At 42.9% G+C, this 24,768-nt stretch overlaps 2 protein-coding genes and 2 non-coding genes across 16 annotated transcripts; all 4 read left to right on the top strand.

The window, feature by feature from the left end:
- The first annotated feature begins 1,908 nt into the window (after window positions 1–1,908).
- prom1b (prominin 1 b) lies at window positions 1,909–21,574 on the top strand. 13 transcript variants are annotated; one of them, XM_052085228.1, is made up of 28 exons: window positions 1,909–2,479; window positions 5,830–5,891; window positions 6,000–6,026; window positions 6,119–6,324; window positions 8,133–8,253; window positions 8,344–8,407; window positions 8,477–8,566; window positions 8,766–8,789; window positions 8,978–9,195; window positions 9,272–9,346; window positions 9,896–9,959; window positions 10,432–10,440; window positions 10,603–10,762; window positions 10,846–10,998; window positions 11,618–11,741; window positions 12,346–12,449; window positions 12,548–12,632; window positions 12,714–12,860; window positions 13,378–13,449; window positions 13,697–13,789; window positions 13,891–13,908; window positions 14,049–14,102; window positions 14,549–14,629; window positions 14,801–14,869; window positions 14,958–15,047; window positions 16,027–16,142; window positions 16,937–17,041; window positions 17,350–17,864. In XM_052085228.1, exons 1-27 carry the CDS (start codon window positions 2,203–2,205, stop codon window positions 17,007–17,009), a joined length of 2,676 nt encoding a protein of 891 aa, XP_051941188.1. In that variant the 5' UTR covers window positions 1,909–2,202; the 3' UTR covers window positions 17,010–17,041; window positions 17,350–17,864. The 13 variants fall into 13 exon arrangements, with proteins under 13 accessions (XP_051941188.1, XP_051941189.1, XP_051941191.1 ...); XM_052085229.1 differs by having other exon boundaries at window positions 16,940–17,041; XM_052085240.1 differs by lacking the exon at window positions 16,937–17,041 and adding an exon at window positions 21,450–21,574 and having other exon boundaries at window positions 1,910–2,479; window positions 17,350–17,384.
- trnag-gcc (transfer RNA glycine (anticodon GCC)) lies at window positions 13,488–13,558 on the top strand. The gene has a single exon. It is a non-coding gene; the product is annotated as a tRNA-Gly (tRNA).
- Window positions 15,107–15,177, top strand: trnag-gcc (transfer RNA glycine (anticodon GCC)). The gene has a single exon. It is a non-coding gene; the product is annotated as a tRNA-Gly (tRNA).
- LOC127613931 (fibroblast growth factor-binding protein 2-like) lies at window positions 18,479–22,781 on the top strand. The gene is made up of 2 exons (XM_052085243.1): window positions 18,479–22,096; window positions 22,674–22,781. Exon 1 carries the CDS (start codon window positions 21,419–21,421, stop codon window positions 22,085–22,087), a length of 669 nt encoding a protein of 222 aa, XP_051941203.1. The 5' UTR covers window positions 18,479–21,418; the 3' UTR covers window positions 22,088–22,096; window positions 22,674–22,781.
- The last annotated feature ends 1,987 nt before the right edge of the window (window positions 22,782–24,768 follow it).

Genomic DNA, 24,768 nt, shown 5'->3' on the forward strand with positions numbered 1-24,768 from the left:
GTGCAAACGCGGTACCTGGCACAAGGGAATATTGCACGTGACCGGGACCCGCTGTTGTACTGGAAGGACCAACGCACTTCTTTCCCAAACCTCTCCCACCTCGCAAAGGAGTTCCTTTGTACGCCAGCCTCATCCGTCCCTTGTGAGCGTGTGTTCTCCACAGCAGGAGAAATCGCTTGTAAAAGACGCAACAGGCTGAAGTTTAAAACATTGGAGCATCTTATTTTTCTCAAAAATTTGTGAAATCAAAGCCCACAAGAATCCTCATTCAAATGATCTTCACATTATTTGAACACATTGAATGTTGCAAAATGAATGCATGGATGTGAATGATATTGTATACACTTCATCATCAAATCGATGAATGACCTTATGAAAATGTCTTGGAACAGTTGTAGATGCAAAACCGTGCTGGCAGCTACATAATAGATGATAAAAAAAATATCCCAAACCATAGGGATCCTCCCAAAACCTAAGGATGTGCTGAATAAGAGATCCTTGTACACCTTACTTTTAATAAGATAAGATATCCTTTATTTGTCCCACAATGGGGAAATTACTTCCATATTTGACCTATTGTGTGGGAATATGGGGAAATGCCAGTAAAACAGTTTTAAAACTACAATACAAAGCAATCGGAACAATCACTGGCTCCAAATAGATGGAACCCACAAATCCACTGTTTATCAAATTAAACAATGAAATCTCATGACCTGATTGACTTCAAAATCGCCCAATTAATGTACGAAGCACACAATCTTTGCCAAAAGATCCAGAAGCTTTTTAAAATTCGAGAAAGTTGTCATAATTTAGGGGGTACTAATCTATACAAAAAAATCCAAAACACGAACAAACATCACACAAAGGAGTGTATCTGTAATAGGTGTAAATCTGTGGAATGATTCTGAAATGGACCAGTAAAATGAGGAACTCTCTTGCTGAGATTAAAAATGAATTCGAGAGTAGTACAAGACAACTACACAAATCAGAATTAAGCTGATAAATTCGATACACTCATGAAATATAGCAATACATCAGAAATACATTGATGAGATTATTTAATATATTAATGAAATGTAGCATCCATTATGAATATGAGAAATAATGAAATAATAATGAAGATGAACAAAAAGTTGAACCAAGCAACAACACTTTTACCAGCCTTCCGCAGGAACTAGCTGATGAGCCGCCCGGAGGGCGGCGAACCACCATCTTACCAGCCTTCCGCAGGAACTAGCTGATGAGCCGCCCGGAGGGCGGCGAACCAGCTAGTACATATATATGTATGTATGTGCATTTTAAATCTTATGTAGACAAATATGGCAGTTTTTATGGTTTATTATTTTCTTGATATATTTAATGTATATTGTAGGTTTTCTATATACTTTCATATGACATACAGAACACATATTTAGTTTTCATTTGCTGTATTCACAGTCATTATTTACACAAACAGAATTATCCGCAAATGGTAAATTCTCATATCTTAAACACGTTATAGACACAATTTCAATATAGTCATGTAGAAACTGGTCCTTTTATTCCACCGGACCATTTTCTCTAGCGTGTTCAAGACCTGGAGTCATTTTTTTAATACTGCTCCTGCATTGAATCTGAATTAAATTGGGTCGAGTGTACTTTACATTGTGTCCAAATTATAAAAAGACAATGGTTTAAAACCGTGTAACTCAAGGGACCGGCAAAAAATATATGAACTTTCCCCAAACATTCGATCGGTTTCTCTACCTTGTGCTCATCAAATTATTCCATAACAGTATTTTAAAGTAAGCCTCAATATCTTTAAGACGTGTTCATTTCATTTCCGTTTTATTTTTAATTTTACACAGCCATTATTGTCTGCGTTATTTTGAGGACGTCCTCTGGCCGGTGTCAAACGGGATTTAGAGCTCAGCGGGCGGGCGGATGAGTGACAGGCGACCGTCTACACGTCCTCTTTTCACTCCAACGCGTCGAAGGAGCGAAGGACCCCCGGGAAAAATGCGCGTAGAAAGTCCGGACGGAGACGACTGGAGATAACGAGAGTGTAGAGAAAATCACTGCTTGATTGTGTGGTTGTACGTTGCTCAGGTGTGAGGTCTTCCGGAGTTTGGACTGGAGCGGGTGTCGAACCCCCCCGGATGAAATTTTTGTCTTTCGCCCCCCACCCTCCTGGAATTTGTCTTTTTTCCCGCTTCCGCAGCCATGTTCTGGACACGGTGGATCGTCCTGCTGCTCTGGTGGTGGGAGGCCGCCACCGCCACGGCCGCGAGCGGCCAGTATCAGCAGCCGAGGCAGGGTGACCCGAGAGCGGACCCCCACCAGCAGCGCTCGCCTCCGCCGGTGGAGCCGCTGGATTTTGGCTTCGTCCCGGCGGCGGTGTACGACACCCACGCGTACTACGAGCCCGGGACCATCGGGATACTCTTCCACATGGTCCACGCTTTTCTCTACATTGTCCAACCTAACTCCTTCCCTAAAGGTCAGATTATTAGAAGTTATTCGGACTCATAAAATCCTTTATTATTATGTTTCCGGTATTTAGCGACTTCCACATTTCTTCACCAATTCAAATCATTCCCAATTGGCATGCCCTCAAATTGCCTCCGGAAATTCATGTTTTCAAAATTTCAATATAGATTTTCCCCAAATTCCACATTTTCCACCGAAAACAAAGTGAATTCGCCATATTCAACCAAATATTCCCCCGTTATTTTGTTTGCAAATTCAAAATGTTCATCTTAGTGAACATAACTTAAGAAATATTTCGCACATTTCAAGAATATCCATATTCCCTTTTTCCTGCTCATATGCAAGCTTGTTCAGTGGAGGTCGAGGGCCAAAGTGGATCTCAGGATTTTTAATATGTCATCAAATGTGACTACAGTTTTTGGGGTTGCACCAAGGTTCTTTTTTATATATTTTTTAAAAATAATTTACACTTGAAGTGGTTGTTAGATCGTGACATACAAAAATTCTCACTCCCCTCACACACACAGTCCAGGTGGCATGTGCCGCTAGCTAAACAACAAAGTCCAAATGTGTGCCATCGATGAGCATTCGCTATTTACACACCGATGCTATTTACACACTGTAGATAATGTGCATGACATCCTGGTCGTTAGGTCCATTTTATTGGAACACCAGGTTAAAATATCTTCATGAGTGCAGTTGCCAGATTGAGAATACCATATGTTACTGTTCATATACCTTTCGCTCGCGCATATGTGATGCTTCATGAATGCAGTCGGCCGCCTGTCTTGATAAAGAGACCGCCCAGCATTCTTGAGTGCTTTAATGTGTTCTCTTTCGATTCTCAACAAGCTCGGAAATGAATGCGGCACAGCATTAAAAAAATGTCAGACTTCTTGATGGTTTTTGAAACTAGTGTTGGGGGGGGGGGGTATTTTTTTATGATATTGCTACAGATCAAAATGGCCGACTTCCAGTTCAATTCAGCCCATGGATCTTTGAGGCTTTTTTGTTTTGTTTTGTGTGTGCATCCAATTATGAGAGACATTTCCATCCAAGTTTTGTGTCACACTTGATGTTGGGGGCCACTCTATTCATAACATCGAGCTACTTCAGACTATTTCAAACCAAAATGCCTTACTTGCTGGTCAGTTAAAATGTCTTATGTGCTGGTCAGCTTCGGGCATAGGTCCTTGAGACTGTTTTGTGCGCCAAAATTTCTGACTACCTGCTTAAATTTTTTGGCATGAGACTTTTTCGTGGGTCTTGTTATGATAGACATGTCCACCCAATTTCATGCTGACTGGGGGGAAGGCTGCTGAGTGAGTTCCTGCTGTTGTGATGTTAATCCCATAAATGAATGTTATGACTGGATTATTGCGAGTAACGGTTCAATACTCATGAACGGCGTGAAGTCAACAACGGGTCACCGGGTGGAATCCTCGTAGATGAAGTTTTAGTCACGCCACGTTCAAAGCTGTCTCCTGTTATCAGTCACTGTGTACATGAGTGGTCACGTTGGTGTGTTGTCGCAGTGAAATAGGATTGGAAGCCTTTAAATAGCTGCCATTTTTGGTTTGACCAGCGGAGCTGGCTAATCAATTAACAGATCAGCGATTATGGGAGGCTTTCCTAAGTCACCTGCATCACCACGTAAAACTTTAATCCAGCGGGACCATATGCTGCCACGGCCACGAACTTTCTGCCCTGAGGTGGTCCACACCTGTGGAATTTTTGGGCAGATCCCCAGTGTTGGTCTGGTGCATGCATTTAGTGCTTTGGAATTATTCATTATAGTTTGTTTCTATTTTGTATCCATTCTTTCTTTATTTGTTTTTAGAGCTTTTAATTTGTTCGAGAATGCTTTACTTGTAGTTTAGTTTTTGTGTTAGCTTTAGTTTTTTTTTTTTTTGTTTCAGTATTTGATGAGCGCAAGACAGAATAAAATAAAATCAACTATAATTCCAAAATGACTATTTGACTTTCAGGATGGCCTAACCATAATACTGAAATAAATAGATTTAAAATACTTTGTCAACGCCAAAGCTCATGTATGAAATTAATGGACAAAGACGAAAACAGAACACCTTTTTTCTATAGTTATCATTAGTTTTTACAGTTTTTACGAACTTGAAGACACAAACACTTGCCGTACAGAAAATGGGCCATTCTTGTTTTGTCTGTTGGACTCCATGACTGGAATCGGCCGGAGACGTGTGTGGGGGAGTGGTTTGCAACCTTTTTTTTTTTAAATGACATACTTCAGCAGGAGCAAGGAAGGCAGACGGACCTGTGAAGGATTTTTTTCTGAATTATTGAACAGAATTTCAAGTTTGAACTTTTGTTGAATTTTTCTTCTGTGAAATTGCGACACTTGTTTATCCCCTCTCGCCTTCCCGTCACTCCTTTCGTTTGCAGTATCCTCCCTTCCTACTGGGTCACTGAACTAAGCTGTCTAAGCTTAGCTGCCCTCTGCAGCTAATGCTAACTAAGAAGCTGTGGAAAAAAAAAACAGGTGGTGTCGATGGGACATGACCCATCCCCCGCCCTCGCCCATCACATGTCCTCACCAGATTCACTAAAATCTTCTTACTTGGCCCAAATATCGCTTTCTCCTATTGACACCATATCTTTCAAAACAGGATGCCATTTTTTAGGAGTTGGCGACTTACTTGCCAAAAACCTGGAAAAGACTTGACTCTCAAGGGAAGAGAATCGAAAAAAAAGAATCCAGCGTCCACAGCTTCAGGAACGAATCTGTTCCTAGTGATTCTGCTCCGGATTCAACGTAGCATCAGGGGAGGGAATGGAAGACGATATGTGTAGGATGAGGATCCTTATCATTGTCACGGCCCAATTTTTGCGTGGATGTCAAAGTGTACTTAATGAAGTGACCGGTGAGTGTATGGAAGTGTGTGTGCGTGTTTGCCCGCTGACTAACAGTGGAGGGGCCAGGGGTTGAGTCACGACACAGGTAAGCTTAACACTTGCTGACCTACATAAACAAGTTGACAGCTGGACTGGAATCACACTGTTGTTCCCTTTTGGAAAGAAAATGTCTCCCAGTGATTGTCTAACATTCATCAATCTGTCCAAGCTATCGTGCTTTTCTTCATTTGAAGAGTGTGACCCCGAGCTGAAGAACTCTTCCTGCTTCCGTTAAATATTTACTGCATATAGACTATTAGTAAAGAAAACTTATCAGCTGAAATTAAAAATGGTTGGCAGATGATTAAACTTGCATTTTTTTTCACTTAGCAATAATTGTTGTCAAGTATGACAATTTCATATTTTGCTGGGCAGAATTCAAGTGTGACCCCAATTCAAAAATCACTCAAATAATTCTTTTTCTTTTTTCAGATCTGATCATTAAAGTCATTCAGCAAAATATGGGAGGACTCAAATTTGAAGAATGGAGAAAGGTTTGTGCTCTGTTTCATTTTTTACAACTTTGAAACATCAAGTCAAAATTGTAACGATTGATATTACCATTTTTTCCCCGACGTCTCCTTTTCATACACTTGATGCAGCCAGACAACGTCGTCCTCCTGCTTGAGGTATGCCCCTGACGACGTTCAACTTCAGTAGAATCAACAGGATTGATTGACAAGGGTGACTGACAGGTGTTGTATCTTCGCCCATTGGACAGGGGGCCTACTATGAGCTGGGGTTCCTGGTGTGCGCGACCGTCGGCGTTTTGTTCGTGGTCCTGGTCCCCGTCTTGGGCATGTGCTTCTGTGTTTGTCGTTGCTGCGAGAATTGCGGCGGAGAGATGCACCAGAGACAAAGGAAAAACGCAGATTGCCGACGAGGCTTCTTCACCACCACGCTCATCGCCACCACCATCACCATCATGTGAGGACCCCCAAACTATTTCATCTTGCTAACCTAGCAACAAACCACAGATACAAAAAAATATATACACATACAATTTTTTTGGGGGGTGGGTGGATATTTTTCCTCGTCATTGGCTTGGCTTAGCTTGTCGCTAGGCAGAATTCATTGGGCGCAATTCCAACTGCCCCGCTACGTGTGGCTAGACAGAATTCATCAGGCTGTTTTAATAACTGCTTGTTGCTTGTTAGAGTTCGGTTGTAACTGCGCCACCACTACTTGCTTGGCAGATTTGACTGGGCTCGATTATATCTGCCTCTTTACTTATTGTTCGGTCGAATCCATAAGGCTTGATTCTCACTGCTCTTCCGGGTTTTGCTAAGCAAGGACTCATTTACCAGTGCTAGCTTTGTGTTACCTTGTAGGAATAATAGGGCTCAATTAATAATTGCCCCATTACTTGCTGATCAGAATTCATAGGCTGCGATTAAAACTACCCATTTGGCCAATCAATCAAGGACTCAATCTTAATTGCACCGCCACCTGTTGAAAGGCGTTTCTCGTAATGTTCGATTATAGATCCTAGAATGAATTTGTTGACTTGATGATAACTTCCCACTCGAATGTTACAAGACAGAATCCATAAGGCTTGGTTATAACCACTGGAGATCATATGCCATGATTATGAATGGCCAGACACTTGTTGCTCGGCAGAATTTTCAGGACTCAGTCATAACTGTCCAACCATTTGCTGGTCGTGAGAACTCATTGGGCTAAATTATAACTGTCTTTACTTGTTCCTAGGTTGAGTTCATTTGGCGCAGTCGGAACTACTCAGACTTGTTGTTGCCGGGTAGAATTGTCACTGGGCTCTCTTACAAGAGCTTTGGGAGCTTAAGCAGAATTTGTAGGCCGCAATTCTAACTTCCTGCCATCGGTTTGCTCGACAGAATTACTGTACCACCATCATGGCTGTTTCGATGCTTGTTGCGAGGGAGACTTCATGGGGCTCGATTATAACTGCCCCATCACCTGTTAAAGTTCAAATTCTTCTTACATTTATTTTAGATGATTTAGATCAGGGGTGCTCAAACTTTTTGGATCGAAGATCTACTTTTCGATCAACTAACCTCCCGGGATCTACCCTTACCGCACACACACACACACACACACACACACACACACACACACACACACACACACACACACACGCACACTCACGCCCTGATGAGAAACAGCCTGAAATTGAGGCATGCGACACACTTTTGCAGCATGTTAACTATCGTAGCTCACACGTAACGTTTCAAAGTGCTTCCCTGGGCCCTCCTAGATTCCTATTCTTTGCCCGTGCCCTCGGTGAATTGGACACAAAGCAAACTCTGAATGAGAATAATGACGATAAAAGATAGAGCGCAACAGTTCTAATCACAAGCTGCAATTGCAGACTGCTGAGAGCTAACAACTTCCGGTGATGTCATCACGCGCCACCGTAAATTTACCTGCTTTATTTTATTTTTAAATATTTTTTGGGTGAAAATGAGACTGATAAGATGATTAGGATGCAGTGTACAGTAACATAAAAAAATATATTATTAACATGTACAAAGACACACAAATGGTAGTGTGTTTTTTTTTTCTCCTCGACATTCCTCGGATCTACTTAGGACCTGTCTTAGATCAGGATCTACCTAATGGGCACCCCTGATTTTAAAAAAACAACAACCTGTGTTGGAGCCATTGCTTCCCTTGAACTCCCGGTTCTTTTTGTCATTTTTTTGGGTATTTACATTCAAAAGCGAATTAAATGTTCTGTGTACTGTATGTGTTAGTCTGGGGGTACTCGTGGCCTACGCAGCAAACCACAACCTGAGCTCGCACATCAAGAGCACTCGGCGGTTCATTAACACCAACATCAGAGACTTGAAGACGTTCGCCAACAACACACCCGCGGTAAGCAATCTTCCCCCTCACTTATTCATTTATTCAGGTGGTACAAAAAGCCTCAAATTCACTTTTTTTTTTTTTTGCACTTTCTTGCAGCAAATCGAATACATGACCGCCCAGTACACGACAGTCAAAAATAAAGTCCTGTCTGAACTCGACAGTAAGTGGGTGTATTGTAAATTTCATGGATTCCGTCGGAAACGTTGCCTTCATTGTCTTATCTTGATAGATATTGGACCTTTACTGGGGGGGAGGATTCACAGTCAGCTGGAGAAGGAAGTGGTTCCGTCCCTGGACACGGCCTTGCGCATGGCAGGAAGTACGTCCGTTAGCCTTCTTTGAAACGCTGGTTTCATCTGAAAGATGGCGTTTGAGAACCCCTGCTTAATTTTGTAGCTCAAGCGTGTACCCGAAAAAGGGGTATACAGTATGACGTACGTCGCATAAATGAGCACATTGTGTTAAAAAAAACGATTGTCCTCTTTTTTTTTCATCTCACATGTTCTTTTCTTCTAAAGTTAAAGTTGAGAATGCAATCAAAGGTAACGAGAAAATATCCTGGATTTGTGTTTGTGACTAGACGTGTCAGTGGAGCGGTTCTTGCGTGGTTGTTCTGTGTTTAGTCTTCATGTCATATTTATGCTCCTTGTGGTTTAAAAAAAAAAAGTCTATTTCTTCTTAATTTTGGGGTCTCGAAATGTATTTCTGAGCAAAACATGTTGGCTTGCAGCCATGCGTGAGACAAAGGAGGCGCTGGAGAGCGTCAGCTCGTCGCTACAAATCCTCCAAGAAGGCACAGACGCGCTCAAAGACAGTCTGTCCACAGAGAGAGCGTCACTGTCCAACACCTTGTCGGACCCGGCCTGCACCAACGGCGCCGTGTCGCCGAGCTGCAACGCCATCCGTGCCACGCTTTTCCAGCTGGGCGTCAACGCCGACTTCTCAAAGGTGACCCCGGAGCCACGATTCAAAATAAATGAGGGCGAGCTCGATGGATCAACTCTTTTATTGTCTTCCTTTGCAGCTCGCGGATGTCGACTTTGCTTTGGAGAATGTCAACACGGTCCTGAAGACGGACCTCAGTAACATTATACAGAAGGTCCGCTGTTAACAGGCACTTTTTTTTTTCATAAACATCAAAGACAATTCATAACGCGACATTAAAAGCAGTTTATTTTTGAAAGATAGATACGAGAATTAAAAGGGGAGTTTGCCGTTTTCAAACTGCTATCATGATTTGAACGTAGCCGACCCAGCGCTCACGTTCTGGTTGTCAATGAGCCTAACATCCGTCTATTATCTGAAGCGCGTTTTTCCTAAGCATCAAAGACCGCTGTACCTTTTAGATGGGGAAACTACATACTGTATATGGGTTCATGTACTGTATAAATGGATGACAATTTCAAGTTTTCAATGAATCAAATTTTTTGTTCTTTTTCATAAACAAGAGTAGTAATGTAACTTGTTTTCGTGTTTTCGACTTGTTCTCATCTGTGATCCAAACAATGATTTTTCAATTGGAAATTTTGAGTCGGACTTTGAGTCCAACTGATCTGAAAGATAATTTAGTTGTCCAAGAGCAGGTTTATTCCTCATTTTTAGTTTCTCACCCCGCCTTTTTTTTCCCCCCTCTTCCCTCTGCATTTAGGGCTACACGTCCTTCAATGACACGCCGAGGCTGGTCAAAGAGCAAACCAAAAATATTATAGGAGGTATACAAACTGCTCCTGTCTGTGCGTACGGTGAACCCCGGATTGTTACTGAGGATGCGTTTCAAATCTGACAATGGGTGAAAATTATTCATAAGGAGAGACCATGTAAAAACATTTTTCCCAAAAAGTTGGAGCAAACACACACACACTTGATGCACATTGAATAACTGCTACTTTAATACACACGGAGCAGGAAAACATACAGAATTAACATCCAACATTACTCACAGCTTTGCCGACTCATTTCGTCTTCCTTGCTTCTGTCTCATTGCATTCAGTGCATCTCAGTGCTGCTGTACGTGTTGTGGTAGAAAGTGGTACTACGCTGATTCTGCACATCTCAAAATTCGCCACCCATAAAATTTCGTTGGGGTTCGCTGTACTGTACAACTATTCATAATTAGCACTCTCTTTTACACCCCGTTGTCTTCTCCTATCTTCATTTCCTTTCTTGCGGACGACTAAACTGCAGCATTACCTCGTGAGTGCTCCTCCTTAAACTTCTTCTTGAATCAAGCGATCATTGTTGCTGTTTGGCGTATGAATCGCGTGTGTGTGTGTGTGTGTGTGTGTGTGTGTGTGTGTGTGTGTGTGTGTGTGTGTGTGTGTGTGTGTGTGTGATGTGGCGTTTTTATGTGTTCAGGAGTGAAAGGGATGCTGGATAAAATCGGCTCAGAGATCAACGGCTTCGCCAAAATGTTTCCAGTGGAGGCGTCGCTGGCCAACTTCACCATCTTCCTCAACCAAGGGCAAAAGAACATTGAGTCCTACTACGCACAGATTGACCAAATCGACTTCTACAGGTTTGCTTTTAACATGAATATTAAATAATATTAAGAAAGAATCGTTTGCCACCCCCCATGGTGAATTCAAACCTTTTCTGCAGGTGGATCGGCTGCGTGGCGGTGCTGTGCATGGTGGTGCTCATCCTGTCCTTCAACATATTGGGCTTGCTTTGCGGCACGTGCGGCTATGACAAGCAAGCCACGCCAACCAGCCGCGGCTGTTTGTCCAACACGGGCGGGAACCTGCTGATGGCGTATGTACCCCAAAAAATAAATTGACATTGCAGGTCTGGTATTTGAATTACACGACTGGAGTCGGATTTACAGTCCTCCACACTGTTTTTTTTAAACAAATGGATCTTGGTGGTTTGCATCACTGAAGTGACTCCACACAGGATCTGTTTACACTCTGAAAATGTGTCTTCGCGCGTAGACCGAGTGACAAATTGATGGCCTTTTCACACTGCACTTTTTTTTTTTTTGGTATTCACCGAGGCGCATGGCGAAGGTACAACGGCGCTCTGGCGCACATTTGCCCATATTGTGATTGCTTAGCGGCCGACCAGGAAGTAGCAAAGATATATTTCACAGTGGTTGGTCTACTGCTCTTATCACTCTGAAAATACTCCGACAAGGCCTTTTACATGACGTTAAAACGAGATTGCTCCAGCCTGTCGAGAGCCCGCAACTTTTCTGACTGGTGACCATGGTCTCAGATTTAGAGTTGCTAATTCTCATCCCGACAGCTTCACACTCAGATGCGAACCACGACTAACTTGTGATTTGCATGTACATGTTTTCGTGCTCCCCTCTAAAATCTGAGGCCATGCATGAATTATGATGTTTTGTCTTGTTTCTTTGGGTGTATGACAGCGGTGTGGGTTTCTCCTTTATCTTCGCCTGGGTGCTGATGGCCATCGTTACTACGCTGTTCGTCGTCGGGGGCAACGTGGAGAAAATTCTGTGCGAGCCGCTGGCCAGCCGGCAGCTGTTCCAAGTATGGGCGTTAAATGCTGTTTACTGCTTGAGCACATTGACATTCATTCGTTCATCGGAACCTAATGTACATACGGGGTATTTATTTATTTATTTATTTTAAGGATGATTCTGACAACTGACTGATCGTAAGTCAGACTTTCATCAGCGTCATTTGAATCAAGGCAACTGAGCCATTCTAGTTTCCTTGATTTCAAAAAGCTTCGTCGGGTTCTAATTTTGCCGTGTGGAGCCGCTACATTTGTGCCTTGGCCGATGTGTACCCTGAGGCGAGTCGACATTTATGGTGTTCATCTGCGAAAACAGGGGCGCTTGTAAAAGGCATCTCGACAGACTCCTATTTTGTTTTCCCCTGTTGCTCGTTACTTTTCTATGTGATTGTGTCTCTTCCATTCCGTTGCACCCTGCGTTAAAATGACAGCTGACATGTTTCCCCCCAAAAGATGGCCTAAGAAAAAAATCCTTCATTTACAATAGGCGTCACTTGGACGCGGATTTTCTCTCTGCAGAGGCCAACCCGGACCTTTTTCTCCCGCGAGTAGCAAGGGTTCGCGGGACGCTAAAATAAATGGTTTCACTGTGATTATACCTGTATGTGCCCTCAGATCATAGATACACCTTTCCTGGTCCATCCGGCCAAGAAGAACTTCCTTCCTGGAATGCTCTTTCAGAACCCAAACATTGACTTAACGTTGGGGAGCATGTACAGGTAAAGGAACCGTGATCATTTACCGTAGCTTGCCGTTGACATTTTTCATGGGCTAACCGATGCTGTCTTTTGTTGTTGTCGTTTTGGTATTTATGTAGAGAGTGCTACGACAACAACGGGCTGTATCACGCTCTTCAGCTGGAAACCATGTTCAACATCAACTCCTTCCTCAACAGGACAGTGGCAAGTGTCCGGCCGAAATGCGACTCGCTCGTGATGAGTGTCGGACCATATTAATTGTGTGCTATGCGTGTGTGTCATTAGTACAACAAAGACCTGGCCAAAGTGCTTGAGAACGTGCAGGTGGACATACAGGACATTACGCTGCTGGAACAGGAGGGCAGAGACAACCTCATCAACTTTGCCAACGCGGGCATCGGAATCATCGACTACGAAGCCTACCTGGCTGAGGTGGCTTGACATTAATACTGGGGACAGTGGCGTTAGTGATTGACTGCTACATTGGCGGTCACATGTCGATTCGTCCTGAGTGAGTCAGTGACTTAGTCGGTTAGACCAAAACTTAGCTCAGTGATTAATAGGGCTGAATGATTGTTTTCTTGTTTTGGGGTGGAAATTGTGATTCAAGAGAACATAATTTCAAGCTGTAATGAGGCACCATCGCCAACAGAGGGCAGCCATGTTCCTTTTTAGCTAATTCGCCGGTCAACCAGGTGGTCTGTTTGGTAGAGAGTTCGTCACTCAGGGAGGGAATTGGTTTTTTACCTAACGAGTCAGTTGATTTATTAATCAGTGAATTAGTTAATAAGTCAGCCAGCCAGCCAGTCATTTCGTCGGACTAGATGAGCAAATAGATGGACAACGTTGACTTGAGAGGTTCCGCCCTACTCCCAGTCAGAAATCGAAAATATAACACAAAGACCGCTGACGTAAAGGTACAAACTTTACATGTTGTTATGTTTTCAAGGTGAATAAGGGAACCACCCTTGTGGACCTTCTGACCTTCGCCACTGATCTGGAGGCGCAAGCTGACCAGCTTGTAAGTTGATAAGACCTTCGAATACCTCTAATGGTTAAGCATTGGTGGTTCAGTGGTAGAATTCTCGCCTGCCACGCGGGAGGCCCGGGTTCGATTCCCGGCCAATGCAACTTACTTTTCTTTTGCTCACTTCCTCCAAACATCTGGCAAGCGTTACTTCGACTCCCGCGTTTTACTTTCCTCTACTATATCTTTATTTCTGTGTGTGTGTGTGCGTGCGTGTGTGTGTGTGTGTGTGTGTTTGCAGCCACGTGGCGCTCTGGAGAACGCGCTAAAAGGTCACGCCAGCAGTGTCCGACAGATCCACCGAGAAGTGGTGATCCCCATGGAACAAGCCATGGTACATTCCATGCAACATCCGCACGTGCACCACACGCATTTTATTATTGCTCTACGCAAGCAACTCCTCACATTTTTCTCTCCTTTTATTCACTGTGACAGAAATATGTCCGTGCCAGGGTAAGCGCGGTGACAGTGGTTGTTGTGTTTTTAATGTCGTCGTGCTGTGGTGACGTGGCGCTGTGCCCCGGACTTGTTCATGAAAATTCAACAAGTACACTTTACATGAGCGTAACAAGGGTTTTTGTGTCATTGTGCAGAGCACCTTGAGTCAAAGCATAAAGCAGCTGCAGAAAACCTCCAAAGACCTGCCGGTGAGACACTGCAAAAAAAAACAAAAAACTTTTTTTTACTGTTGTCTTGATGACTCAAAATTATTTTTTCATGTTTTCATTTGTTTTTTCACATAAATATATGTACATATTTTACACAATTGTTTCATTGTTTGTTGATTTTTAAATTTTTTTGCAATACTTTAGGTTTTCTTTTCATGTCGCCTATGTTATAATTTACTTAGGTTCATTGCTACATGTTTAAGTTTATATTTTTGTATGACTATTTTTTTGCATTCATATTTGATTCCCATGCTTATTGAAATTGTACTTTGGCATACATTTCATCATTTGTATTACAATTATTATTTATACAGTGTTAATTGATCTCTTTTGAATCGTTTTTAGCGTGTAAGCTATTTTACGGTCTATTGCCTTTTTTGGACTGCATTTTTAAATTGCTTTTTACGCTTTTAAATGTTGTTTAGGTGAAGGTGACCAACATCCTGAGCGCCATTGATGCCTCAGAGTACCTCATCAGTAACAACGCCTCACATGTGGTGAAACAGGTACCAAAAAAACAACAACAAAAACATAATCGGTAGTGTGGTTTTAACCCTTTTTGTGAAGGGATGAATGTTGTTCTTTAAGGAAACAAACAAACAAAAAAATCGCTCTTCTTTAAAGAAACAGAAACATATACACACAGTATATAGTTCGCTTTTGTTGTGTGTCTCCAGGAAACCAGAAACTATGTCCAAAGCTTGGTGGGATACTTCAAACAGTACACAGACTGGGTTCACAACTCTGTGAGTGTTGTCTCCGCTTCTACAAAATCGTGTCAGATGTACAATAATGCAATAATATTCAGGACTATCATGTGTTTGGTGGCTGCAGCTGACTGCGGAAGTGGCTCAATGTAAACCCATCAGCAACATTGTGGACAGCATGGAGATCGTTGCGTGCAGCTTCATTGCCGATTCAGTGGTAAGGCAGCGTGCCAGATTTGTTCCTGTATGTAAAGAGACTGGACTCTTGGTTTTCAAGCATTGGTGGTTCAGTGGTAGAATTCTCGCCTGCCACGCGGGAGCCCTGGGTTCGATTCCCGGCCAATGCAACTTACTTTTCCAAACGGGTCCTCAAACACGTGGAAACCATCAGTCTTCCCCCCAGATGGTTTGCTGTCCTTTTTATTCATTTAAAATATCCAATGTTTGTCTGAAAATCTGATTAGATATTCGATACTGCTTAGCCGAACACAATAGTGTCCGTCTGCAGCTTGCAACCCCCACTTACGCTCCCGAAACCGGCAACTTTAATTTTATTTAATGTGCATATTTGCAACACCGTTACTGCACTCCCAAGGATTGGTGGTTCAGTGGTAGAAATCTCGCCTGCCACGCGGGAGGCCTGGGTTTGATTACTGGCCAATGCGTTTCACTTAAGTCCTCAAAAATGTGAAGTCCATCAGACCCCCCCTACCCTCAGATGTTTTGCTGTCCTTTTTGTCCACTTAAAATATACTATGTCTCATGTAAAATGTTGTGCCAATTCTGCTTCACCAGACCCAGTAGTATCATCTGTCTGCATCTTGCTTTAAATGAGATCTTCTCAATCTGGTATGTCCAGTCGTAAGGAGCATGAGCATCTAAGCATTGGTGGTTCAGTGTTAGAATTCTCGCCTGCCATGCGGGAGGACCGAGTTTGATTCCCGGCCAATGCAACTTCCTTTTCCAATTGGGTCCTCAAACTGTTAGCCTCAACTCCAGATGTTTATTCTTTGAAGTCTTGCGAGAAAGTAACGTCAACGCTGCGTCACCAAATCCAATCATAGCCAAGTGTAGCATGCCTAACATCTGGTTGCACACGCACATCGAGAAATGCCCACTGTCATTCTGGATTCCCGGGCCAATGCAAGCGGTTTTTACACGGTGAATAAGAAGGGCTCATTTTTTGTTTTTTCTAGAACACGTTCTGGTTTGGACTGGGACTGTGCAGCATCCTCCTGCTCCCCAGTATCATCATCTCCATCAAACTGGCCAAATTTTACCGAAGGATGGACACGGAGGACGTCTTCGAAGAGTGAGTTCACACAACACAATTCAGTATACATTACGCACAATCAAGAGATTGTATTGATCAATTTATTTCCTCTTCTTCCCATTTTTTAATCACCGTTAATTTGTGTCATTTTTCACACTCATGATTTCCCCCCAGCTCCCTTTACCCTTGGCTCGTTGCCCTTTGACACTTCTTTCGTTGTCACGTTTCATCCTCGCTATGACTTTGGATCTTTACCTTCATCATCATCATCATCACTATCATCTTCATTCTCAAAAGTCATCTCCTCTCTTGGATGAATCCTTCTCTTGATGCTTTCCGATGATCTTCTTCACTCTGGACATTTTGCCACCGGGCTCTTCTTTTGCATTATGGGTAATAACGGTAAACATGATGACCGATACCTTTGGAAACTGGGCCGTGCCATTGATCGCATGCACGTGGTGAAGGTATATTTGTGTGTCGTATTATTATTGTCCATATTTTTTTTATTACTGTATTTCCCGATCGAGTCCCTTTAATAGCCGCCGTGACCCCAATTTTTGTTACAATACAAATCAACACCCCCCTGAAAGTCGACGCCTCAGTCTTCCCATCAATGGAAAACATGTTACAAAGGGGAAGTCATGTTCTTTGCTATAATACATTCAATGCGCTCCCACTATTGCAAACACAAAGTTAATTTAAAAAAAAAATAAAATCGGAGCTAGCCCACTCAAGTTCTCATTAGCTCAAGTTCCCTTGTGTGTGTGTGTGTGTGTGTGTGTGTGTGTGTGTGTGTGTGCGCGCGCGCGCGCGCGCGTTTGCCTGTGCAGTAGCTCCCCCTATAGCGACACCCTGTTCCGATTCCCTCGAGCCTCGGCTCCCCCGATCTGCGCCGACTGCTGATTCAAAATGGAGGTTGTCTCCCCCATAACGAGGTAAAAGGTCAATCTTCTTACAGTACCATTTGGGCCTTTGAACATATCGCTCGGAGCGGCCACCAGCCGCCAGTCATCAGGATCACAGTCTTATCCTTTTGATCAAGCGTCCATCGCTTTCATCTCAGATGTGACAAGAAGTGCAGAGGACACTCAACTTTGGTGGGGGACGCCAACAGCACTTCTGTAGCCCTATTATATTAACAATTATGCTCTTTGCCCTTCTGAAACGCTTTAAGTATGACTAAACAAAGACGCGAACATGTATTAATTAATTAAGATGTTTAAAATTTTTTTTTTTTTCACAGTGGACAAGAAAACTGGAACTGAAGCGCCGGTTCTCGTAAGTGCTTGTTTTATGTCATCCTGACTCAAGAAAAAAAGGGAAAGCAAACAACAAAGCCATTTTATTGACTGTTGGTGATTCTCGACGTCGCCCTTCATTTTCCCAAGATAACCTAATTCTGGATTTTCTCTAAAAATCTTTGGATGATCCCAAAACCAACAGGGTGGGGGTGAGGAACTAAGGTTAACAAACAGGAACTCTGAACTTTCCAGGCAATTGTCATGTACTTTTTCAAAACTACCCGAGTTTTAACTCACCTATCTTTCACACATAGCAAATTCCGTCTGTATCCTTACTGTCAGTCACATGGACACAATGTGTACATTTGTTTATGTTTCTTTTTCTAACTTATGTTTAGTTTTTTTTTTGTAGAACTAGCCTTGTCCTTCCTTGTGAGAGCGTAGCTACTAGCATGGTTTGCGCTCAAGGGGTTACGAGAGAGGTTTGAGGAATATTAAATGGTTGGTTTCTTCTTAATTAATGACTCGGTGTAATGCATCGTAGGTATGGATGAAAGCTTACCTAATCACTTCAAAAGATCACAAATATTATATTTATTTATTTTTTTAAAGGGGGTGATTTGACAATTCAATACGAGATGCTTGATTTTTGGGAAGCATCATAGTTTCACATTTTGTTTTTAATCGTAATATTTTGTCATTTTATACTCTTAGTGGTCCACTGTAATTAGCTTTTGAGTTCCTTTTCCTGACGTTTCCAAGTTAATGCTAAGCTAGCATAAAATCAGCACGTGAGCTGATTTTGCCAAACTCCAAGCTCAAGCTAAGCTAACCTAACAGGAAATAGTAAAATAAATTACAAAGTCAGCTTGTGATCCTATTTTCCCCAATGTTTCCAAGCTAATGCAAAGACAAACAGAAGTGGAGGGTGGCGTGGGATGGAGGAATGATACTATGGTCATGCTAAGCTAACAGGAAGAGGAAACTTTCTTTATGTCAGCTTGTGAGCTCTCTTTATCCATTGGTTCCAACATCGTGTTAAGCTAATAAGAAATAGTTAAAAAAAAAACTAACAATGCTGTGTGTGTGTGTGTGTGTGTGTTTGGAGAGTGGGGGGGGGGGCTCAAAACTATTAAAAAAAAACCTCACAAGTGTCAGCTTTGTCTACATGGTGGCTAACAGAAGCTCTCAGTCAGTCACATGTATGAAAAGGCGAAAACATTTCCCAGTTGAATAATATTAGCCACTCTGCCAAAGCACACACAACCCAATCACTCATACGTTTTGGGGTGTTGACATTGACAGCTTTTAGACGCATACACAGAGCAAGTTTTGAAGTCTACTCATGAGACGATTGTGACTTCTATAGATTTGACTTGGCGTGATTTAACCTACATTCATGAAATTGAGAAAAATGTCGGGACAGAACGATCTGTATTTGAACATAATTTTTCCGCCGGCTACGAATGTCTTGAGTTGCGTTTGGTTCTTAACTGTGTGCAAGAAAAAAAGTTGTAATATTAATCACGTTATATGACTAGATCGCCTAACTGTAGGCATATTTTCCCCCACCTTGACCAGTTTTTCTTCAAAATTCCCCCGTCGCCACCCACTGTGCTCCTTTCCCTCCCCCTCTTGATTGATGAACTTCTTGAAAGGCGATCGGGTGTCCAGGCAATCAGGCAGGCGGCAGACTAAACATTGCCGCCGCTGTTCTGCTTTGCTGTTCTCCCCTTTGCAGCCCACTTAACACTTACTTGAAAGACGTCCTCTGTTATCCTCAACCCTCAACTCTCAGCTGCTTTTGGAAAGCCTAAAAATCTAAATGTTTTTGAGTTTTTGATGAGGGAAAACAGCACGCAGCAACGATGCTCTTCATAAAAACAAGGAGTGATAACAAGAATGTACAGTAAGAATTGAATGCTGCAATTCAATTCAGTGCGCCGCTCTGTCTGGTGTGCATCTTGGCCACCAGGAGGCAGTGCTCTTTAACACAGCAATACCAACGAAGAGTGCACTTTTTTTATTGTTACTCAATAAGTTGCTCTCACATTTTTTGTAGAGGATAAAGAATATATGCCAGTGGATATTGTTTTTGTCCCGATTACTGCTTATTTTTCAAAATATCTTTATTTTAAAAAAATAGAATAAAAAAATAATAACCATGGAGTCATGGAGTGTGTGGCATGACAGAAAAAAAAGCAAATTCTATATTTAGGTCATAAACTTAATATGATAAAAAATCAGACCGTTACGTAATGTTGAATAGATTTTGGGGGTGCGGAGGGTTGTATAATTTTATACAATATTTCATCCTTTTGGACAGCCCGTGGTCCAGTGGTTAGCGCGTCGACCTCACAGTGCAGAGGTCGTGGGTTCAATTCCCTGTGTGAGTTTACATGTTCTCCCCGTGCCTGTGTGGGTTTTCTCCGGGTACTCCAGTTTCCTCCCACATTCCGAAAACTTCAATGGCAGGCTGATTGAACATTCAAAATCCTCCCTAGGTGTGAGCGTGGATGGTGATTCATCCCTGTGTGCACTGCGACTTGCTGGGAACCAGTTCAGGGTGTCCCCCGCCTACTGCCCGATGACGGCTGGGATACGCTCCCATATAAAATATTTACAAAGTATATACAAATATTTATCCAACCTCGCCTACTGCTCGAAGGCAGCTGGGACAGTTATCAGGAGATGTGGATGAGAAATGACTGATTAATATTTATCCTACAAAGCGCTCGCTAATTCCTGACAGGATCTTTGCCTCCCTGTAGGTAAACATTAAGAACCCTTTCAATGCTTTCACAGACTCCTGAAGTTTATTCTGGCACCTCAAAATCATAAAAGATGTGCTTCTTATTTGCATAGGTCATCTTTCACTCTCTTAATAGGAATATATACCGCGCGCATGCATACACACATACAAATAGATGCCGTATATTTCTGCATCAATAGTGAAAGAAGGCCCTATGTGGGATTATGTAATGTGCCGTGAAGAGGTTTTCCTCGTGCCTTATGGGTTCGGCATCGTTTAAAGTCACTCGCCCTTCACCCCTTTCCCTGAGTCGACATGACACACTCCAGGTGTGTGAGCGTGTGTGTGTGTGTGTAAGTGTGCACGTGCGCATGTGTTTCCGCGCTTGCGTGTAGTGTGAGGAGGAGGAGGTGGTGGTGTGTGTTGAGGCAAAGAATGGCATCTTTGTACGCCTCACGGCCCTACATTGCTGCTTTCGGATGTTTTTGATCAAGTATGAATTGAGCCAGAACAAAGGAGGACTTTTACAAGAGAGAAGTAGGCTGAAATATCGTTGAAAGATTGCACAGATCGAGTTGGGCATTTTAGAAGAAAATAATTTTGTACGCATGTCTTATGATACATATTTGTACGGTATGCAAAATGGAGGACTCTCTTGAATAAAAATGACCATTCAAGGACAGAACAAAAACTGCTGAACCAAAATTAACTTTATAAATGTTTCTATCATTGAGGCGCTATATTTGCATAGCATTCTAAATCTGCCAAAAAAAACCAACAACAACAATTAAGAGGCCTTCTCATGTGGTCGTACATATTCTGTAGGGCAGTCCAAGACCCAATGTCAGCTCGTCGTCAACATTTCTGGAATTTCTGGAAGTGGTGATGAGTGATCTTACATCTTAAAACTACAGTCGACCCTTGCAGTTTCGCAGGCACACACAGGGTGGCGGATTTCTCTTTTATTTCAATAATTTTGAAGATTTCTGATTTTTGTTTAGATTTTTTTCCCCACCATTCATCATGTACAAACAACCCTTTTTTAATTCTCTCATTTTTTATGAGAGAATTGTTTGTCTGTTATATATTGGGAATATATATGTGTGTGTGTGTGTGTGTGTATATATATATACACACACACACACACTGTATATATTGCCCGCCTTCCCCTGCATCGCATGTGCGGCGTAGGCTGAGCCGCATATTCACCTGAAGAAAGGCGTCGTTGTACTCCTCGACCTTATAAAGCCGCCCTCAGACTCTTTCTGGCCTTCGAGCACACTCTTTCCGTACTCGTCCTCAAAACGTCGCTTCCCAGTATGAGGGCCTCAGCTGTCGTTCTCATGGTAGCGGCGTGGGCGTGCGCGTGCCACGCTCAAACCCACAACAGCGGCAGCCAGCGGCAGCAGCAGCAGCACGGCATCTGGGACGAGCCCATCCGCTTCAGCACCAAGAGCAAGGACGCCTGCACCATGGTGGTGTCGGAGGCCTCCGACCACACCCGGCTGCGCGTCTCTTGCAAGGGCACCGCGCCGCCAGGCGCCGCCCGGGGCCGCGCTTATTACTGCGACTTCCAGGGCAAGCCCAACCTGTGCCGCGCCTACAGCCTCAACCCGCGCCACTACTTCACGCAGATCATGTGGGAGTTGCGCAAACTGAGCCACGCCTGCCAGGGCGCCAAACTCTACCGGCCGCCCATGTGCAAAAACCATCCCGACGAGGTCCAGATGAGCTTCTTGTCCGCCTGGCCCAGAGCAGTCAAGCCCGCTGCCACTCAGAAACTGCAGAAGCCTCAGACCCCCGCCAAGACCCAAGCGGGCAAAGCCGTCCCAGCCCCCGCCAGGAAGACCACCCCCAAGCCAGCCAAGACCACCGCGAGGTCCCCGACGGAGCTGCCCGAGTCCAAGGCATCCCGCATAGCCACGGATTACTGCTGGAAGAGCTTCCACGGCATCTGCAAGTACTTCATTGGATGGTTTAAGGACTGACGCAGACGAGTGAGTCATGCTGCAAGAAAGCGGGAGGGGGCGGGGGGTAAAGTCGTGCTGACGACACAATCGGCTCTGTCAAAGTGAAAACAACTCCACTTTTTGGGGCTCCATGAATGGACCCAGTTTGTTCGGATTTGGATCGGAAGCTGATTTAATTAATTTTTACAGAAATTTAGCAAATCATTTTTGTTTCTTTTTTTTAAAGTATTTATTTTAAATGACAATCACAAAATGTTTTATTTCAATACTTGTTGATAAAATATTTTTGGAACTGAAAAATTATGCTGATTTGAAAAATTTGTATTTTTTAAAAAACATTTTCTTTTTATTTATGTAACAGAAATTTCACAATAAAATCACGGGTCTTTGTTAAATATAAACTATATTGATAAAGGAGATTTAAAAAATCATTTGGAATGTTGAAAAACTATCAATTCATCTATCAATCGGGTAAAAACGAATCCATCAATTGGAATTTACTGAATGTAGCCTTTGTGATACAAGAAATGATTGTGAAAGTCAAACAATTTTTGAAATGTTGATTGGACATGTCGAATTTATTGACTGATAAATTTTGTTTCAGGTGGGGGCACTTGTCACATGACATCGGCAATCACAACTGAGCATCACTATAGTGAGTGAGTGATCGTCAAAATTGGAAGGCGAATAAAATGAAGAGTTCTCATTTTCATTCAGGCGCCGTGTGCTGTTTTGCTTTTATTTTTTTTTAACCTCTCAAGCCGCTTCCAATCATGCGCTGTGTTCAAAGACCTCCTTGTTTTGCACACATCAGCAACCCGTCTGCCGACTGGCCCTGTAGAATTGTTCACATTTCGGACAGCTGAACTACACATTACACTATTCAGCTGTGAACGCATAAACGCAGAGGTGGACTGTGTGTTACACAGACTGGCCTACTGACCAAACTCTTATATTGTTCGAACATCAGTCGAGAAGCAGGGTACAGTGGATATAAAAAGTCTCCACACCCCTGCTGGGATGCCTTTTGGGATGCAAGAATAACAGGGTACACCCTGAACTGGTCGCCAGCCAATCACCAGGCAAATATGCCCTCAACATTCACACTCACATTCATACCCATGGAAAATCTAGTGTTTAATAAGCCAAACGTGCATGTTTTGGGAATTTGTTAGCAAGCTGGAGTACCTCAAGGGTCCAACCCAGAACCTCTGAACTTTGAGGCAGAAGTGCTGACCACGAGCTGACTGTGCTGAGGCTCACTATTGCAATGCTTTCGCTTCTGATACATGAAGAAGCATGTCCTCGATGACTCATGAGTAACTAGAAGCAGTTCCCCAATCATTGGGCTCGGCCGAGCATGAGTGATTTGTCTTTTCTGGGCTTCAGTGTGCCTGAAAAGATTGAATTTTTCGAACCGTGTCAAGCCGAGTGAACGGTATTTATATTCGCGGTTCCAATTATCACCCTCCTCAAAATTCCTTCAGAGCCCCGAGTGGAAAGTTTGAGGAAAAAAATCATCCCCAGACACCACTTTTGCGGATCGACATGATCGACATGCACCAGGGAGACTAGATTAACCATGAATGTTTTTGTGAATGCTTGTTTGCTCATGTGTGCCTTTTGTACCCCGCCAGGATTAAGATTAGGGCCCTCCAAATCTGGCAGAGTACACCCACACTTGGTATTCCAAACAGACGCGTTTTGTAATCATGGCGTCCATCAAATTATCCCAACATGTCCTGGCTTGTCAGCATGTTTACCAGGCTTTCATTAAAATATTCTAGGAAATATAAAAACCTGACGAAATTTAGTAAAGTCAATTATAAAAATGAATAACTTGTGATTCACTTCAGCAGCATAACGAACTGAATCACCTTAGTCACCATTTTCGCTCACTGTTAGGCAGATTTCACGAGGGCGAGATCACTTTTTCCCTATTGGCTAATGAAAAAAATGGATCACGTGGTGGTACATGGGCTCCCTCTAGTGGTAGAAGAAGAAGCATTGAGCTTGTGGTTTCCTTTTTTTTTTTTTAATCCAGTACATTCCATTTGGTTAACAGTTCAGTTATGTTCATAAAAAGTACAAACATTCTTATTTAATTGATGTGCAATACATTTTAATTGAATCATAATTTAAGTACAGTTCGTTATTTTCCTACAGTTAAGGGCTATTTAAATGTTTAATGTTAACGTGGCCTAAAATAATTTCAGAAATACAGTTAGGAAATAAAAACGGTCGCTTTATTGAACACTTGTGCCTATAGCACTACTGTATTTTAATGTCAATCTTGATGGTGATTTTTGTTTAGGTCGTAAGTGATGTAAAATGTTTGACGAATACTAAATAATTTCTGTTTTGTTTATAACGTATACACATTTTAAGGAAAACACACACACAAAAAGAAAAGTGGTTATGAAAAACTTTTTATTTGAAGCAAGATAAATTCGCCACGGGGTCCTCGCACTTGACCGACACCGTGACCCGATCGTCGCCTCGCTCCCGGGCAAGCCACGTGCAGTTCATGGTACCTCCGTAGGGGAAGTTTCCCCGGCCGGCCACCGCTGGAGCTGTCCCGAGAACCCCTGCCGATCATCAGGAAGGGAAGACAAACAAACAGAGTTCTCAGCATCTTGACAATGGTCCAATCACTGAAGCCCGTCTACCTTATAGGCACAAAACAACTTCCGGTGAGT

This window comes from Hippocampus zosterae, chromosome 13 (genome assembly GCF_025434085.1).
Source record: "Hippocampus zosterae strain Florida chromosome 13, ASM2543408v3, whole genome shotgun sequence".
NCBI lineage: Eukaryota > Metazoa > Chordata > Actinopteri > Syngnathiformes > Syngnathidae > Hippocampus > Hippocampus zosterae.